This window comes from Cheilinus undulatus, linkage group 11 (assembly GCF_018320785.1).
Source record: "Cheilinus undulatus linkage group 11, ASM1832078v1, whole genome shotgun sequence".
Classification (NCBI taxonomy): Eukaryota; Metazoa; Chordata; class Actinopteri; order Labriformes; family Labridae; genus Cheilinus; species Cheilinus undulatus.
Window position 1 is genome coordinate 1,831,807 of NC_054875.1, and position 19,043 is coordinate 1,850,849.

Below are 19,043 nucleotides of genomic sequence, written 5' to 3' on the forward strand. Positions count from 1 at the left end.
TATTCTCTGGTGGAGATTTGTCAGAGTGAAAATTAGAGATGTTCTTGTAATCTGCTGTAGTTTTCTAATAAACAGCCGATTAACAGTATTTTAATTTTAGCATAAACTTGATACCCATTAAGAAAATAAAAATCTAAGAGTTCTGACTCTTAGATGACTGTCTCTAACAGTCTGACCCATATCTCAGGAGTGTGCTGTTTCATATGTACAGGCAGAAGTGCTTTAGAGAAAGGAGAGCTGATATTGATCATATTGGTGAGGGAAAGTAGAGCACGTGTGTCATATCATACCCTTTGTACCAAATTTGGCATATGGCTCATAGTTACCAAACACCAAAGTTGTGGCTAGTGAAAATACTGAATGGCTAGTAAGTTTGCAGAACCACTAGCCACCGTGGCTGGTGAGCAAAAAAGTTAATGTCAAGCCCTGGTTACAATACATTACAATACAATACATTATGATACATTATGATATGGTAGGGTAGGTAAGGAGACAATATATGATACGATATGAAACGTTACATTACAATGCGATACAATACAATGCAATACAATATATGGTACATTACAATACAATACAAGAGGATACACTTCAAACAGATGCTAACAGATATGATTTAATATGATTTAAAATGATCTGATCTGATCTGATACAATACGATACACAACGATACGATCAGTAAGATATGAGTCGACACGACCGGACACGACTCGAGATGATACCACAGGACTTGAGACGATACCACACGACACAAGACATGACTCAAGACCGTAAGACATGACACGACTCAAGACGATACTACGACTCAAGACAATACAACATGTCACAACAGGACTCTAGACGATACAACATAACACAACACAACTCATTAACATATGATAGGACACGACATGACACAACTTGAGGTGACACAACACGACTTGAAATGACACGACACGACTCGAGACGATATAACACGACACAATACAATACCATACAATATAGATATGAGAGATATAAGTGATACAATTAGATATGATATGATACGACGCGACATGACATGACTCTAGACGATACAACATAGCACAGCACAACTCGATAAGATACAACACGATAGGACACGACATGACACATCATAACTCGAGACGACACAAATCGAGATGATACAACAAGACATGGCTCGATACAATACAATACAATATGAGAGATATAAGCGAGACGATTAGATACGATATGATATAACATGACAGGCTCAATACGATACAACACAAACTGATACAATAAGATACAATATGAGAGACATACCCGATATGATTAGATGCGATATGATACGACATGACGCAACACGACATGACTCTAGACGATACAACATAACACGGCACAACTCGATAAGATACGGCATGACACAACACAACTCGAGACGACATGAATCAAGACGATACAACAAGACATGGCCTGATACAATACAATACAATATAAGAAATATAAGCCATATGATATGACAAGACACGACGCAAGACGATACAATAAGAGCAATATAAGTGATACGATTAGATACGACACGACACGATACAGTACCATACAATATGATGTGATCTGGTAAGGTACAATTAATGACAAAACAAAGCAGTAAAATATGATACGATATGACATGCTATATTTAAATACAAAAGAAAATATCGTATGATGCAACATAAGATACAACAGTAATGATAAAATACAATGAAATGATTGTGCATAATACAATATTATATGATATTATACAAAGGTAGGATACAATGAAAGGTTATGACTGAGTGGGATGTGATGCAGTGTGATAGGAGATACTTTATCACCCCATTGAGGACATTAGTCTTGGACTCAGTGTGCCGCACAGAATTAGCTCTCCTTAGTATATCTGATAAAAAAAGAATACATAAACAACAACAAAAACATTAAGTAAACAAAAATCCACACTTTAAACAAATTGGAACATAAATGGATATCAAACCCACTGTTTCTGCTTCTATATCTGTGCTGCCTGGTGCCTCTGCAGACATGACGTGACGATTATATAAATATGTGTTTATCTCATATCCAGAGGGGGAACATTTTATACAGACAGACAAATATTCTGTAAAATGCATCCAACTGAAGCTGTCATATGTTTATATTTTGCGGAGAATTTTAGGTTTGTGAATTAACAGTTTATCCCTCTAAAGTACCCCTCTAGTTCAACATCAGTGGGCATCTAATATTGTTGCTTTTAGTAAAACTAACTGTAGGCTAATCTGGGTTACAGTGAAGGAAAGACACATTTCCCATTTGTCACAATACAACAGAAATCTTTTATTAATCGGAAGATGTCAATATTAAATGGTTCCTTGTGTAATTCTGTTTGGAGAAAGATTTCCATCCAGCTTGTGGACGGATAAACATAAACTTGGATCTTGCACTGTGTTGAATCATGAAGACTTTATTATTCCTGCAGCTTCTGCCCTGTCAACCTCTCTTACTGTTACTGTCATCACTTTCACACCGAGGGGGCTTTAACAGCTGCAGCCTCTGAGGTCAACACGAGATTTATCAGGGTTTATTTTTTATCATTATTAAGATTCCCTGCAGTTTTTAGGGCATGTTTACTAATATTCAAAAACAGCAAAAAGACACAAATTCTGAATCAGTGAATACACGAATGGAAAAACCAGCAAAGGCTTCACATGCTTTCTTAAACAATAACTTTTTGCTTTTGGTTTCAGATGGAAAAACTCAAATCAGGGTGAAGCGGCACCATGCAACCCTGCTATAAAATCATATAAGGTGTAAATTGAGACAGTGGGAGTCCTTCATATGAGTAGTAATAATGCTTAAAGCACAGGGGCATTATAAAGTCCACAGACAGAGCTGGTCTGTGCTCCTGCAAAGGTTGATGAAACATCCAGTTTCTATTTATAGCCGTCCAGAGGGACCTGATCCCTCCTTTACTCTAACAGTCTTCTTTTCAATCCATCCTTTTTTTTCTCCTGCAGGATCATTTGAGCCTTGGTTTTGTCATTTTTTATTTCAGGGCCACACCTCACATGACTCTTGGTGCATCTTTCTGCAGACTTTCACCTTGAGTTGGGATTTCAGTATGCAGAGAGCTTCTCAGCAGGTTCCTCCCTCATTATTCTATCTGGGACAGAGCTTTCCAGACTTATCCCTCACAGCAGCAGTCAAAAATAAAAATGAGGATTTCTCTCTTTGCTGTATCACAATGGAATCAAATATAGATTCCTGTGCCCCAGCCCCCTGCAAATGGTCTCCATTACTACATTTCATTATTTCTTCTCCCTGCTGATTTTGATGTGTATATTTGCAGCCTGTGAGGAGGGATTTCATTAGTTATTAGCCTGCAGAATCAGGCCAAATCACAGAACAAAGCAGGCCAATGCAGAGGTATGAAGTGAGGCATCATTAAGTGGATATATACCTGCACTCTCACCATCCCTGGGGCTGCACTGCAAACACAGCAGCTCTATTATTTAAAGGAAACACACCACAATGTCCTCTTCATTATGAGATTTATTCTCCTGTTGCTCATTAGACCTCATGTTTAAAAGCTATTTGAGTACACTTTCTTTGCTTGGGAATTAACTTGCCCTTTTTAGCATAACTTTCTCATACCCTTGTTAAAAAAAAAAAAAGAAGAAGCATAATTGTTGCATCTTTGCATATTTGAGTGTTAATGTAGGTCAGAAAACCCTGTAAATATGAGAGAGAAATTAGCAGAGCAACTGGGGGCCAATAAAGGAGAAGTTATAAAGTTTTGTCTGGTGCATTATGTTATTAAAGTCATCCAATTCTGTGTCCTAAATTCTATTTCTCTTGCTTTGTATTGGCGTATTTTGTGTGACCGTGCAGTCCACTGTTTCCATGGGAACAGAAGTGAGATGCTTGGTTTTATTAGAATGCAAAGACTTTAAAAACTGAGTTTGGAAGAAGAGGACGAAATGTACAAGTTTCAAAATTGACAGACACAAGAATCCATGCAAAACTATGGTGAGGGATTGGATTGGAAATCTTAGTTTGCAACACAAGTCCACACAGGCTATGGACAACATAAAAATGACATCAAATACATGTTTATATTTATTGCATAACTCACATGGACGCCATCATGACAAATGTACAGTGAGATAGGAGAAAAAGTCCAAGAGTCTCCTGAATATGTACAATGCCAACAGCACCTACAGCTGCTGAACAAATAATATGGCGTATCTGTTTGAATAGCCCTTCTAGCTTAAATGATAGCCTCTGTGTTGGTGGAGGTCTAAACTCTTAATGAAGGGGGTTCCAAGGGTTCTCCAGCTTATTTTGGGATGAATTCTAAACAAAGTTACACGTAAGTTTGTCGGTTATGATGTCTCCAGACATCGGTAAAGCTCTCATGGCCTACAGATGTTGTCAGATAACTGACTGCATCTTTTTAGACTAAACTCACACGTATAAAACAAAAGGTATCATCTTAAGGAAGAATTTCAGCACCACGGCCAGCGCTCTTCAACTAAGCCTGAAGCAGACACTCAAACAGCAGAAAAAAGTGTTTTTTCTTTGAATATCTAAATGTCAAGATCCTGGGAGTGGATTCGGAGTAGATAGTGTATTTCAGCACCACGGTCAGCTCCTTTTCTCTGTGCTTGAGAGAGCAGCTGAAACAACAGCAGACCGGTTTCTCATGACAGAGAGCTGAGACAGAAGAAGCCTTCAGGAAGCAAGAGAACAGGAGAGGAAAAACTTGAATTCTGCATAAACTGTGAATGAAGTGACATTCATTTACTAGATCAGGGGTTCTCAACTTTGGGGTCGGGTCCCGAGAAACTGAGATGGGGTCTCCAGGTGGCTTAAAAACACTGTTGCCACATTACACCAATTTTGCCAAATTTTAACCAGTTTTCATCACTTTCTCCCAAAATTTTAATACATTTTTGCAACTTCAAACCCTTTTTTTCGTCCATTCTAAACCCTTTCCACCACTTTTTTCTGCCTGTTTTTGCCACTTCTAGACCAAGTCTTGCAACTCTCTTGCTGTTGTTGGCTCTGTTGGCACAGTATTGGCACTATTTTAAGCCACAATTGCCGGTTTCTGACTATTTCTGCATCAGCTAAGGGTTTTTTTTTTTTTCCAATTTATAGCCATTTTCATCCCATTTCACCAAATGTCCACCTATTTTTGCCACTTTAACGCCATTTCAGCCACTTTTTAATCCCCTTTTACCACTTAATTTGCCAGTTTTTGCCACTTTGACCCATTTTTGCCATTTTTTTTTTTGTTGTTGTTATTTTGCCACTTTTATCTAGGATTTTGCATTTCTAACCCATTTCTGCTACTTTTAAAATCTCATTTCACCACCTTTCCCACCATTTTCTGCCATTATAATGCCATTTTTGAATATCTCCATGCCAGCCCTTTGTTTGCCTCACCCAAGTGAGGCACTAATATGGCACTAATTCCCAACCAGAGCTTTGGGTTCCCCTAGTGGCGGGTGCAAAAGATGTGTGCAGGCCACTTGGTTGCTACAAAGAGCAATTTAAGATCATGTAGTAATTCATGTAGGAGGACCTCTGACTAAAAAGTTTGGGAACCACTGGCGGAAGGCATTTTACTTTGTTTGCAAGATATTTAGCAGTATAATTTTCATGAGTAACAAAGTTTCAACTCATTACAGTTTGTCCAATAATTAGGGGACACAAATGGCAGGACTGCCATTTAGAAGCTGCATACTTTGACATGAGTATTGATTGTAATCAGGGCCCTCCATAAGGGGCCTTGTATAAAGCGTTCTTCAAAATGTAAACTCCTTTTCTTGAAAACAGAATATATATGGGTTAAAAGTGGCAAAAGAACTGGTTAACAGAGGCAAAGAAAAGGCAGAAACTCACAAAACTGTCTTAATGATTGTAAATACAGGCAGAAAAAGGGTAAAAGGGGTTACAAGTGACAAAAATGGGCAAACAAAGAGTCAAATGCAGTTAACAGTAGGCGGGGAGTGACAACGAGGGGTTAAATGTGGCAAAAATGGGTTTGAAGTGTCTAGATGCTTTAAAAAAGAATAAGAATAGGAAGAAAGTAGCAAAAAGGGTGAAACAGAGGCACAAATGGGCCAAAAGTGGCAAAAAAAGCAGAGAAAGTGGCAAATATGGGTGGAAAAGGTAGTGAAATGGGAATTAAAGATAGCAAAAATGTGTTTTAAGTGACAAAAATAGTTGAGAAAGTGATGAAAGAGGTTCAAATGTAGCAAAAATTAGAAAAAAGAGGCAAAGTGACGGGTGCAGGTGGCCTGGTGGTCTAAGGCGTGGGTTCAAATCTGGCCTTTGGCAATTTTCTGCATGTCTCTGGGGTTATCAGGGTCCATTCTCTGGGTTTATCAGGGTCCATTCTCTGGGTTTATCAGGGGTCCATTGTCTGGGTTCATCAGGGTCCATTCTCTGGGTTTATCAGGGTCCATTCTCTGGGTTTATCAGGGTCCATTCTCTGGGTTTATCAGGGGTCCATTCTCTGGGTTTATCAGGGTCCATTCTCTGGGTTTATCAGGGTCCATTCTCTGGGTTTATCAGGGTCCATTGTCTGGGTTTATCAGGGTCCATTCTCTGGGTTTATCAGGGTCCATTCTCTGGGTTCATCAGGGTCCATTCTCTGGGTTTATCAGGGTCCATTCTCTGGGTTTATCAGGGTCCATTCTCTGGGTTTATCAGGGTCCATTCTCTGGGTTCATCAGGGTCCATTCTCTGGGTTCATCAGGGTCCATTCTCTGGGTTCATCAGGGTCCATTCTCTGGGTTTATCAGGGTCCATTCTCTGGGTTCATCAGGGTCCATTCTCTGGGTTCATCAGGGTCCATTCTCTGGGTTTATCAGGGTCCATTCTCTGGGTTCATCAGGGTCCATTCTCTGGGTTTATCAGGGTCCATTCTCTGGGTTCATCAGGGTCCATTCTCTGGGTTTATCAGGGTCCATTCTCTGGGTTTATCAGGGTCCATTCTCTGGGTTCATCAGGGGCCATTATCTGGGGTTATCAGGGTCCATTCTCTGGGTTCATCAGGGTCCATTCTCTGGATTCATCGGGATCCATTCTCTGGGTTCATCAGTGTCCATTCTCTGGGTTTATCAGGGCCAGACTAAATCTGTTTGCAGGTCTGATTGTAATCAATCCAGGTTTGCAGAATTATTCTGTTTTGATGATAACTCTGTCATAATTTAATGCTCGTATTAGCTGCCACTCTTTGAATCATGCTGTTAACCACTCTAGCAGTATGCCTGCAGAACCGAGGAGCCAGCATTTATCTGAATTCACTGCTACTACTTTCAAAACTAAGTTTGAAGGAACAAGACAAACAGACAACTCTAAAAAAGTACAGAAACATAAAGAAATCCCTGCTCTAAAGCGCATCTCTGTGGATTATATAACTTTCTATAAACACAATTGTCTGGCCTCAGTACTCCTGCGGTTTTAGTCTCTTTTGTAGTCGCTTTGACAGATTTGAAAGCACCATTAAACACTGAACTTTTCATCCACAACAAACAGGGTTGGAGCATTTCAGCACCACGGCCAGCGCTCGCTCTCTGTGCCTGAGGCAGAGGTTCACACACGGCAGCTAACAGGTTTGTCTCTGTATGAGAAAAGTAATTAAATGACAGAACGCAGAGACCTGAGAGACCCTCGGGGAGCGTTTCTGCTGCTTGTCAACAGTAATCAGACTAGAAGGTCACCCGCGTGTCCACTTTAATGGTCAAGTGTCTGCGCCCTGCTCCCGCTGATTGTCCGACTCCAGAGGCGCTCATTACAATCACAAACAGACAACACGATGCAAGGAGACGTTTCACACAGTCAAATTGGTCACCAGGGCTTTGGCCTACTTTCCACTGGCCTACTTACACCTAATGGGTCCACATTCACTTTGTTCCGCAGGGTTGTGGATTGATTTATTGTCTTAAGGGCCAACACTAGGTCAAAAAAAACACCCTAGATATGAATTCAGCTTGTGGAGGATCAAGTGTTGTGTTCAAGTAATGACACAGTCAGACAAAAACCAAGAAGCATTAAAAGTCATGTGGGATTTCAGGTCAGCCATCAGGACATCAGAAGTTAAAATTTAATGTTCAGAAGTTATTAAAGCTGACATTTATTTAACCTGAAAACAAACATTTCAGTTGTTAAAATTATCCTGATCCAAGATTATGATGGTGGTTCAATCTCAAATAAAATCAGAAAGCTTCTGGAACCTCATAGGAACAGTTAAGGGCCCTTCTAATCTATGATTGGATGTTATCAAGACATCAATCAGCAGTGTTATTGCTAGCCTCCTGGCTAATATTCTCCCTCAGCCTTGAGACTAAAACTTGAAATTGATGCATTGATATTATTAGCAGATCAGCTTTGAATTGCTGCTGCCACTCTGGTGCGTCTCTGCTCCCTTCCTTTTCCAGCATCCCAGCTTTAATAAGTAATTTGAGTTTCTAATGTAGGTTTAGAAATCTAAATGTGTGGACCATGTTTTTACTAACTCACACACTCCTCCACCCTGCTCCCCCCACCCCACCATCGCTGGGACCCAGAAATCTTTCATCACCATTCCCTCTCTTATGGGCAGCCTCTTTCTCACTAATTGTTTGCTTTTGCCTTTATCAGTTTTGGAACAAGTTTAAAAGGAAGTCTGGTAAAAGTTTTCAAGTTTTGGTAGATGCTGAATCTCACTCAGAATTAGAAGGGGAAATATAACAGGTGTGCATCAAATCTGAGCTACACGTCTAAAATTACATCAGTGATTAGGGGAAGTATTTTAGATAGATCTGTCAACATTAATCACATTAATCTGGATTAACTAAGATCCACAATTAGAGAATACATTTTTTGTGATCTGGATAAATCACAAGTCATTCCACACATTTTGTTTAATCTACGATCTACTTCTTCCTGCGGCTACAGAGATGTAAAACAAGTCCACCACTCCTCCTGTCTCATTTCACTTTAAAAAACTAGAAAAGCACTCAGAGAGCGCAGACCTCTGCCACTAGCCCTATCTCCAAATAGTGAAGAATCCTTTAAAAAATTCCCGGATCCGTCCCCACGTGCTCCCCACCACAGCATTCGCCGATTACTCCCTCCCCGGTGGGGTGGACACACGGTGAGGCAAAGCATTGGCTTCACTACAGGTGGACTGTCATGGTGGAAGCATTGCCTGCCGGTGCCAACAGATGCTCTGACAGTCTCACCCATGGTCTCACCGGATGACTGGAAGTCATGGCAGAGGGTGAATATTCCTCTATTCCTCCCAGCATTGTGAGTATTCTCGCTACAATTCGCTGTCTTTCTCTCTGTTACGCTCCGACTCGTCTCCTCGACCTGGCGTGCGTCTTTCAAACTCTATAAACTCCAAAACTTTGAATATAAACACACCCAAAAATGCTGCTGGGATTGAAGTTACCCATGTCCGCCATCTCCTGGTGTAAAGCGGTAACAGCGCAGACCTCCACCATTAGCTCTATCTCCCAATAGTACAGAATCCTTTAAAAAAAATTCCTGGATCCAGACTGTGATCCAGATCACTCCCAAAATCTAATCAGTTCTTCCTTATGCCATTTCTGACATTTCCTGAAAATTTCATCAAAATCCATCCATGACTTTTTGAGTTATGTTGCTAACAAACTCACAAACTAACAAACGAACAAACAAACAAACCCCCCTGATCACATAACCTCCTTGGCAGAGGTAATAACCATCTGAATCTTGTTTTAAAAAAGCATTTACATATTTTACTGTATTTTACTTATTTCCGTGTCCGTCCATAGCAAGTCCCTTTTTTGTGGTTTAGTTCATGTTAAAATCTTTGATCAGCCGGTAAAGGTAGGTCAAAACAGGAAGTCAGTTACCCTCAGTTAAAGATGGTAGAAACATCCAAACTAAAAAACACAGTTTTAAATGCATAATAGTGGGAAATGTAACTGTGCAAAAGGATGCTATTAACTGTAATTAAAGCAGAAGTCCTAAGATTGATCTCAACCATACAATCTATGACAGCCTCCTTTTTAAGTGTAAATGAGGAGGGAAGAGTTATCCACCAAATAGATCCTGATGATCCATAAACGGCCCTGTACAGCAGGGATCGACTCCATCTGTACAAGGGCCAGCCTTCCCTTAGCAGACCGCTTAGGGGCCAGACTTTCAATTGTTGTTGAAAACCTTTGGAAATTTGGGCTGCGATTTGTCAACAAATACACTGATGGGCCCTGAGGCCACTGGTCTAAATAACATATTTTTGTGTGTATATATATATATATATATATATTCTTTCAAATGAGCATGCTTTTATCCTTTACCAGTGAGTCCCAGTCGTCAGTAGTTAATCAGCTACAAGGTGGCGACAGTTTGGCCACGTTACTCACCCTATCATGCTCTCCATCACTGGGTTTGATGCCAGAATGCTGTCATGAATGGTGAAGAACACGTGCAGGAAACAGGTTTGTTGTTTTGACTCTCAGGCAGGAAAAATGTCAGTCTGGAAGACGCTGGTCAGAAAGTTGATGCTGAAAACTGCAGCTTTAATTGAGAATGGGCTAATGAGTATGGCTTCATCATGCACCTGATTTTCTTATCATTATATAACGGGTGGATTTCTGTAAAATGAGTCAAATTCAAGTGATTTCTGATAACAAAAATCAAACAATGTTCATTTAGGGTCTACTTTAAAAACCACAGTAAATGACAGAAAAAGACCTAAATACCACAACAACTGTCACCAGTAGTGAGCATCTATTTCCATTTTTGGACTACAGACATGTTCAGATATTAGAAAGTGCTGAGAGTGAGTTCTGATGAAAAGCTGATGAAGTTCTGTGTCACCTTTAAGTTTTTTCCTCTAGTTTTCTGGCTTTGGGACCCGAGAAGATCAAAATTTTGTTCCCTGGCTTTGACTGATAACAGATAAATGATGAGGAGCCTGATGCTGGTCTTTGTCTGCGGCCTCCATGTTACCAAAACTGCTCCTAAACACAAGTTTAGTCCAGTTTTTGTGGTTCTAAAGTGAGTTTATCAATGTAAACGTTACGGAATCAGCAGTTTTTTTCTGAGGTGTCCTGTTTCCCACACTGAAACGTGCACCTGAAAGCAGCACAGGTATGTGCACGTGCATAGACTGCTTTGGAAAAACTACATCCGACAAATGTGATCTCGCGTGCTTTCACCGAATCCTCCTGCGTGGATTTTTCTGGACTTTCTTCATGATTCCAGTGGAATAATCGGGATTTAATCGCAGCAGAGAGCGGAGAGAGAGCGTTTTTAATCGTTTCTAATTGTTTTTAATAGTTTTTAATCGTTTTTAATCGTTTTTAATGAGAGTGCAGACAGCTCTACTGTTATGCCACACACTTTGAGATCCTACGACTCAGCTCATCTCTGGTTTCTCAATGACAAGACTTCCAAAATTCACATTTATGCTACATGGACCAAAGTACGAAAACGACGGGGCGAAGTGAGCCACCTGTTCGAGAACAATCCTAAATGTGTGAGTGTGAGGAAGAGGAGGAGGGCCAAAGCTGTGGGCCACGGTGAGTCCGAGAACATTGATTTAACCCTTCATTATCTTATTCAGGCACTGAGATGATGTATTTAGCTCTAAATGTTAGGTTTACACTCTGAGATGATCCATTTAGCTCTAAATGTTAGGTTTACTCTCTGAGATGATGTATTTAGCTCTAAATGTTAGGTTTACTCTCTGAGATGATGTATTTAGCTCTAAATGTTAGGTTTACTCTCTGAGATGATGTATTTAGCTCTAAATGTTAGGTTTACACACTGAGATGATGTATTTAGCTCTAAATGTTAGGTTTACTCTCTGAGATGATGTATTTAGCTCTAAATGTTAGGTTTACTCTCTGAGATGATGTATTTAGCTCTAAATGTTAGGTTTAAACTCTGAGATGATCCATTTAGCTCTAAATGTTAGGTTTACTCTCTGAGATGATGTATTTAGCTCTAAATGTTAGGTTTACTCTCTGAGATGATGTATTTAGCTCTAAATGTTAGGTTTAAACTCTGAGATGATGTATTTAGCTCTAAATGTTAGGTTTACTCTCTGAGATGATCCATTTAGCTCTAAATGTTAGGTTTACTCTCTGAGATGATCCATTTAGCTCTAAATGTTAGGTTTACACTCTGAGATGATCCATTTAGCTCTAAATGTTAGGTTTACTCTCTGAGATGATCCATTTAGCTCTAAATGTTAGGTTTACTCTCTGAGATGATGTATTTAGCTCTAAATGTTAGGTTTACTCTCTGAGATGATGTATTTAGCTCTAAATGTTAGGTTTACACTCTGAGATGATCCATTTAGCTCTAAATGTTAGGTTTACTCTCTGAGATGATGTATTTAGCTCTAAATGTTAGGTTTACACACTGAGATGATGTATTTAGCTCTAAATGTTAGGTTTACACACTGAGATGATCCATTTAGCTCTAAATGTTAGGTTTACACTCTGAGATGATCCATTTAGCTCTAAATGTTAGGTTTACTCTCTGAGATGATGTATTTAGCTCTAAATGTTAGGTTTACTCTCTGAGATGATGTATTTAGCTCTAAATGTTAGGTTTACACTCTGAGATGATGTATTTAGCTCTAAATGTTAGGTTTACACTCTGAGATGATCCATTTAGCTCTAAATGTTAGGTTTACTCTCTGAGATGATGTATTTAGCTCTAAATGTTAGGTTTACTCTCTGAGATGATCCATTTAGCTCTAAATGTTAGGTTTACTCTCTGAGATGATCCATTTAGCTCTAAATGTTAGGTTTACTCTCTGAGATGATGTATTTAGCTCTAAATGTTAGGTTTACACTCTGAGATGATCCATTTAGCTCTAAATGTTAGGTTTACACTCTGAGATGATGTATTTAGCTCTAAATGTTAGGTTTACACTCTGAGATGATCCATTTAGCTCTAAATGTTAGGTTTACACTCTGAGATGATCCATTTAGCTCTAAATGTTAGGTTTACTCTCTGAGATGATCCATTTAGCTCTAAATGTTAGGTTTACACTCTGAGATGATCCATTTAGCTCTAAATGTTAGGTTTACACTCTGAGATGATGTATTTAGCTCTAAATGTTAGGTTTACTCTCTGAGATGATGTATTTAGCTCTAAATGTTAGGTTTACTCTCTGAGATGATGTATTTAGCTCTAAATGTTAGGTTTAAACTCTGAGATGATGTATTTAGCTCTAAATGTTAGGTTTACTCTCTGAGATGATCCATTTAGCTCTAAATGTTAGGTTTACACTCTGAGATGATCCATTTAGCTCTAAATGTTAGGTTTACTCTCTGAGATGATCCATTTAGCTCTAAATGTTAGGTTTACTCTCTGAGATGATCCATTTAGCTCTAAATGTTAGGTTTACTCTCTGAGATGATGTATTTAGCTCTAAATGTTAGGTTTACTCTCTGAGATGATGTATTTAGCTCTAAATGTTAGGTTTACACTCTGAGATGATGTATTTAGCTCTAAATGTTAGGTTTACACTCTGAGATGATGTATTTAGCTCTAAATGTTAGGTTTACACTCTGAGATGATCCATTTAGCTCTAAATGTTAGGTTTACTCTCTGAGATGATCCATTTAGCTCTAAATGTTAGGTTTACTCTCTGAGATGATGTATTTAGCTCTAAATGTTAGGTTTACTCTCTGAGATGATCCATTTAGCTCTAAATGTTAGGTTTAAACTCTGAGATGATGTATTTAGCTCTAAATGTTAGGTTTACTCTCTGAGATGATGTATTTAGCTCTAAATGTTAGGTTTACACTCTGAGATGATGTATTTAGCTCTAAATGTTAGGTTTACTCTCTGAGATGATGTATTTAGCTCTAAATGTTAGGTTTACACTCTGAGATGATCCATTTAGCTCTAAATGTTAGGTTTACTCTCTGAGATGATCCATTTAGCTCTAAATGTTAGGTTTACTCTCTGAGATGATCCATTTAGCTCTAAATGTTAGGTTTACTCTCTGAGATGATCCATTTAGCTCTAAATGTTAGGTTTACACTCTGAGATGATCCATTTAGCTCTAAATGTTAGGTTTACACTCTGAGATGATCCATTTAGCTCTAAATGTTAGGTTTACTCTCTGAGATGATCCATTTAGCTCTAAATGTTAGGTTTACTCTCTGAGATGATCCATTTAGCTCTAAATGTTAGGTTTACTCTCTGAGATGATGTATTTAGCTCTAAATGTTAGGTTTACACTCTGAGATGATCCATTTAGCTCTAAATGTTAGGTTTACACTCTGAGATGATCCATTTAGCTCTAAATGTTAGGTTTACTCTCTGAGATGATGTATTTAGCTCTAAATGTTAGGTTTACTCTCTGAGATGATCCATTTAGCTCTAAATGTTAGGTTTACACTCTGAGATGATCCATTTAGCTCTAAATGTTAGGTTTACTCTCTGAGATGATGTATTTAGCTCTAAATGTTAGGTTTACTCTCTGAGATGATCCATTTAGCTCTAAATGTTAGGTTTACTCTCTGAGATGATCCATTTAGCTCTAAATGTTAGGTTTACTCTCTGAGATGATCCATTTAGCTCTAAATGTTAGGTTTACTCTCTGAGATGATCCATTTAGCTCTAAATGTTAGGTTTACTCTCTGAGATGATCCATTTAGCTCTAAATGTTAGGTTTACTCTCTGAGATGATCCATTTAGCTCTAAATGTTAGGTTTACTCTCTGAGATGATCCATTTAGCTCTAAATGTTAGGTTTACTCTCTGAGATGATCCATTTAGCTCTAAATGTTAGGTTTACTCTCTGAGATGATGTATTTAGCTCTAAATGTTAGGTTTACTCTCTGAGATGATGTATTTAGCTCTAAATGTTAGGTTTACTCTCTGAGATGATGTATTTAGCTCTAAATGTTAGGTTTACTCTCTGAGATGATGTATTTAGCTCTAAATGTTAGGTTTACTCTCTGAGATGATCCATTTAGCTCTAAATGTTAGGTTTACTCTCTGAGATGATCCATTTAGCTCTAAATGTTAGGTTTACTCTCTGAGATGATCCATTTAGCTCTAAATGTTAGGTTTACACTCTGAGATGATGTATTTAGCTCTAAATGTTAGGTTTACTCTCTGAGATGATCCATTTAGCTCTAAATGTTAGGTTTACTCTCTGAGATGATCCATTTAGCTCTAAATGTTAGGTTTACTCTCTGAGATGATCCATTTAGCTCTAAATGTTAGGTTTACTCTCTGAGATGATGTATTTAGCTCTAAATGTTAGGTTTACTCTCTGAGATGATGTATTTAGCTCTAAATGTTAGGTTTACTCTCTGAGATGATCCATTTAGCTCTAAATGTTAGGTTTACTCTCTGAGATGATGTATTTAGCTCTAAATGTTAGGTTTACTCTCTGAGATGATGTATTTAGCTCTAAATGTTAGGTTTACTCTCTGAGATGATGTATTTAGCTCTAAATGTTAGGTTTACTCTCTGAGATGATGTATTTAGCTCTAAATGTTAGGTTTACACACTGAGATGATGTATTTAGCTCTAAATGTTAGGTTTACTCTCTGAGATGATCTGCATCGTTCTGCAGAATCTCCAGTCCTCTTCTAGTCGATGCTGTTTTTGTCTCTCTGCTTGTTTGAACTCTGAAATCAGTGACATGGCGCCATGCTGCTCTGTTAGCTATTCTGATGTCCTCTAATACAGGGGTTCTCAACGTTGGGGTCGGGACCCCATTGGGGAGTGCAAGACACTTAGAGGGGGTCTCCAGATGCCTTAAAATACTAAGAACATTTTTGAATTACACTGTTTCCACTTTACGCCAGTGGGGCCTAATTGTAACACATTTTTATCACAATTTCCCACTAATTTTGCCAATTTTAACTCATTTTTGCAACTTCAAACCCATTTTTTTGGCATTTTAAACCATTTCCACCACTTTTTCTGCCTGTTTTTGCCACTTCTAAACCAAATCTTGCCACTTCTTGCCTATTCTTGGCTCTGTTGACACATTATTGCCGCTATTAACCCCTTTTACAACTCTATAAGTCACATTTTAAAATTTAATCTGCCCATTTTTGCCAGTTTCTGACTATTTCTCCCCCAGCTAACCATTTTTTGCCAGTTTATATAAATTTTCATCCCATTTCACCAAATTTTCACCTATTTTTGCCGCTTCAACTCCATGTCAGCAACTTTTGAATCCCCTTTTGCCATCTAATATATGCATTTTTGTCACTTTCACTCATTTTTTGCCTTTTTTGCTTATTTGTTGCCACTTTTTACAAACCAATTTTAGCTGTTTTTAATGAATTTTAATTGTGTTTTTAACAAAAGGATTTACATTTTTAAGAGGGCTACTTACACAAATGAATCAGAGATTGCTTCGTTGATAAGAGTGGTTATTATTCAGGTTAAATATAAAATATCACAGCTTAACTTTATAATTGACCATGATTTTGCAGGCCTCCAGTCTGACTGGGCCCCAGAAAGCTCCCCCCTCTATCCCCCCTAATTCTTGATTGTGCATGGCTGTGTTGGACCACCCTCAGGTACAGTGGGGGTCCCCGGTCTCTGGCACCTTCATTTTGGGGTCGCGGGCTGAAAAGCTTGAGAACCCCTGCTCTAATAAACTCTGCGTCTAAATGACCATCAGGCTGCTTTTCCATGGGGGCTGACTGGGTTCTCTCTGCTTGTTGTGGTCAGTGAGGTTCATTATGAGGAGCTGGGAAATAAATCGATTTTTTAAGATATTTGATGTATTTTCAAATGAGAAGACAGAATTATTTATGATGATTGATCCAAAAAATCTGTGTCAGGCCTAATGCAGAGTAGAAGGACACTTTACAGTGAGAACACCTGACAGAAAGATGTTTATTGACCACCAGAAATGTTTTGACATGTTGAGGTGAAAAATGCCAAAAATTAAAGCATAAAACTTTTGTGGAAGATAGGTACACAGTAGGGCTGGGCAATTAATTGAAAATTAGATGAAATCGCAATATGGCCTACTGCAATTTTCAAATCACACAAGTTGTAATATTTTTTCAACCTGAAATTTGTGTTGAAATACCCCTTTAAAACTTTTTTTGCAGCAGAGATGTTATGCATAACATATCATGCTTAATTTTTGCATGTTTTTTCTATATATATGAGAGTGGCATAAAATATCATCACTCTCTTCAATGCAACAGTTCCTAACCAGTTTGCAAGATGAGTCAACATCATCACAATTGCATGTTTTTTTTTTTTTTCAAAATACTTAAGAACTAACAGTCTAACATTGTGTTGGTTACAATAAAGAATGATTTATTGATTGTGTTTGTTGGAAAATACACAAGATGAGGAATTTAAGAAATAATGGCATATCAAATAACAATCGCAATATTGGGGAAAAATATCACAATTAGATTGTTTTCCCAAATTGTTCAGCCCTAGATCACAGTCGTAAAAACTGGCAAAAAGAAGTAGCAGATATGGGCAAAAAATCAGTGGAACCAGAAAAATGTGTGAAAACCAACAAAAAGTGGTATAAATGGGTGGAAAGGGGGATGTAAGTGGCAAAAATGTGTGAAATGTGGCAAAACTAGGATAAAGTAGCAAAAAAGTGACATGTAAGAGGTAGAAATGGGTAAAACTTAACCAAACAGGGGCATAAGAGGCAAAAAGTTTGCAAAAATATATGAAAAGTGACAAAAGGGGCAGAAAAAAAACCCAACAAAATTCGGTTTACATGGCTGTGGCGGCTGTGGCAGCTGTGGCGGCAGTGGTGGCGGCGGTGACGGTGGCGGCAGCGATGTCTCTCTCCCCATTATTGTAGGTCAGGCACTCAGTGTAATTATAGATAAGAGTAAAGAGGGAAGGTAAAGCCAGATTTAACTGTTGCGTCGGTGCCTATATGCTAAATTGGAGCCTGGGCTGTGGGCTGATCACATTTGTGTTCATGGCTGAATTTAGATTAACCTCTCAGGGTTATTAATTCGTCTCTCTGACGCCGACGCTCTGGTTTCTAGAGGAAGCCTGAGCTCCTGAACTCACTGACTGCTTGTACTGAAGTGGTAGTAAGAGGACATTCAGGGCTTTTGTGTGAATAATAAATAAGAACATTAAGATTATAGCAAACAATGCAACCATAAAAATAATACAATCCAATTCACATTACTTGATTTGTCCCTTATGGGCAATAGAATGGCAAACTGCTAATCAGTAACACAGCACAGCTATCACACCGCCGGAGGGACGGTGGAATTAAATGTCAGATGTTTTTTTATGTCTTTATGCTTAAATGAACATTCCCTGTTTCTGGAATTAGAAAGTAGTCCTCTATAATCATATTAAGCCCTGGATTTAATTGGTGGAACCAAAATTGCTTTTGTGGCTCTTTATTGTAAAGATGGAGAGAGGGAGCCTCAGAAATCCTGACCTTTTAAACACTTTGATTTCCTTGAGCATCAATCAGTAATTGAAGAAATAATCTCTGTGGTGTAAACAGCGGTCATTGATTAGATCAGTGTAAGGACCAGCTGTTTCCTTTAACAGAACGCTTTAGGGGCCAGACTTTCAAATACTCTAGAGAAGATAAACCACAGATTATTCCTCTTCACACATTTCCTGAATTTCAGAATTTTCTGCAGGCCGGATGGAGAACTGTGTGGGGCCTGATGTGGCCCCTGAGCCGCCAGCTGATCTCTGCTCGAGAAACTAAATGCAAATAAATATTAAGATTTCACTGCATAGAAACTAAACAAAGCAAATTAAAGTAGAGCAGTGTTACTCAAACCTGCTCAACCTAAGAGCCAAACTGTTGGAAATACCTGCGCTAGAGCCACAGTCTAAGTGGTGAATGTGGCAAAAATGGGTAAAAGTGGCAAAAATTAAGTTAAAGGTGGCAAAATGGGTAAAAGTGGCAATAAAAATAAGTTAAAGGTGGCAAAAATGGGTGAGAAGTGACAAAAAAGGTGAGTAACAGGTGGCAAGGATGGTCAAAAAGTGGAAAATTATGTGCAAAAGAATGAGTGAAAAGTGACTAAAATAGGCAAAAAGCAGCAAAGAGTGGCAAAA

General features: G+C 38.6%; 1 protein-coding gene across 3 annotated transcripts in view; it reads left to right on the forward strand.

The window, feature by feature from the left end:
* Window positions 1-11,165: 11,165 nt before the first annotated feature.
* plch2a (phospholipase C, eta 2a) overlaps window positions 11,166-19,043 on the forward strand; it is a 121,034-nt gene continuing 113,156 nt past the window's right edge. For all 3 annotated transcript variants that reach the window (XM_041800039.1, XM_041800041.1, XM_041800042.1), the window contains exon 1: window positions 11,166-11,540. In XM_041800039.1, coding sequence (XP_041655973.1) covers window positions 11,351-11,540 — 190 coding nt within the window. In that variant the 5' untranslated portion in view covers window positions 11,166-11,350. The remainder of the gene's footprint in view (window positions 11,541-19,043) is intronic.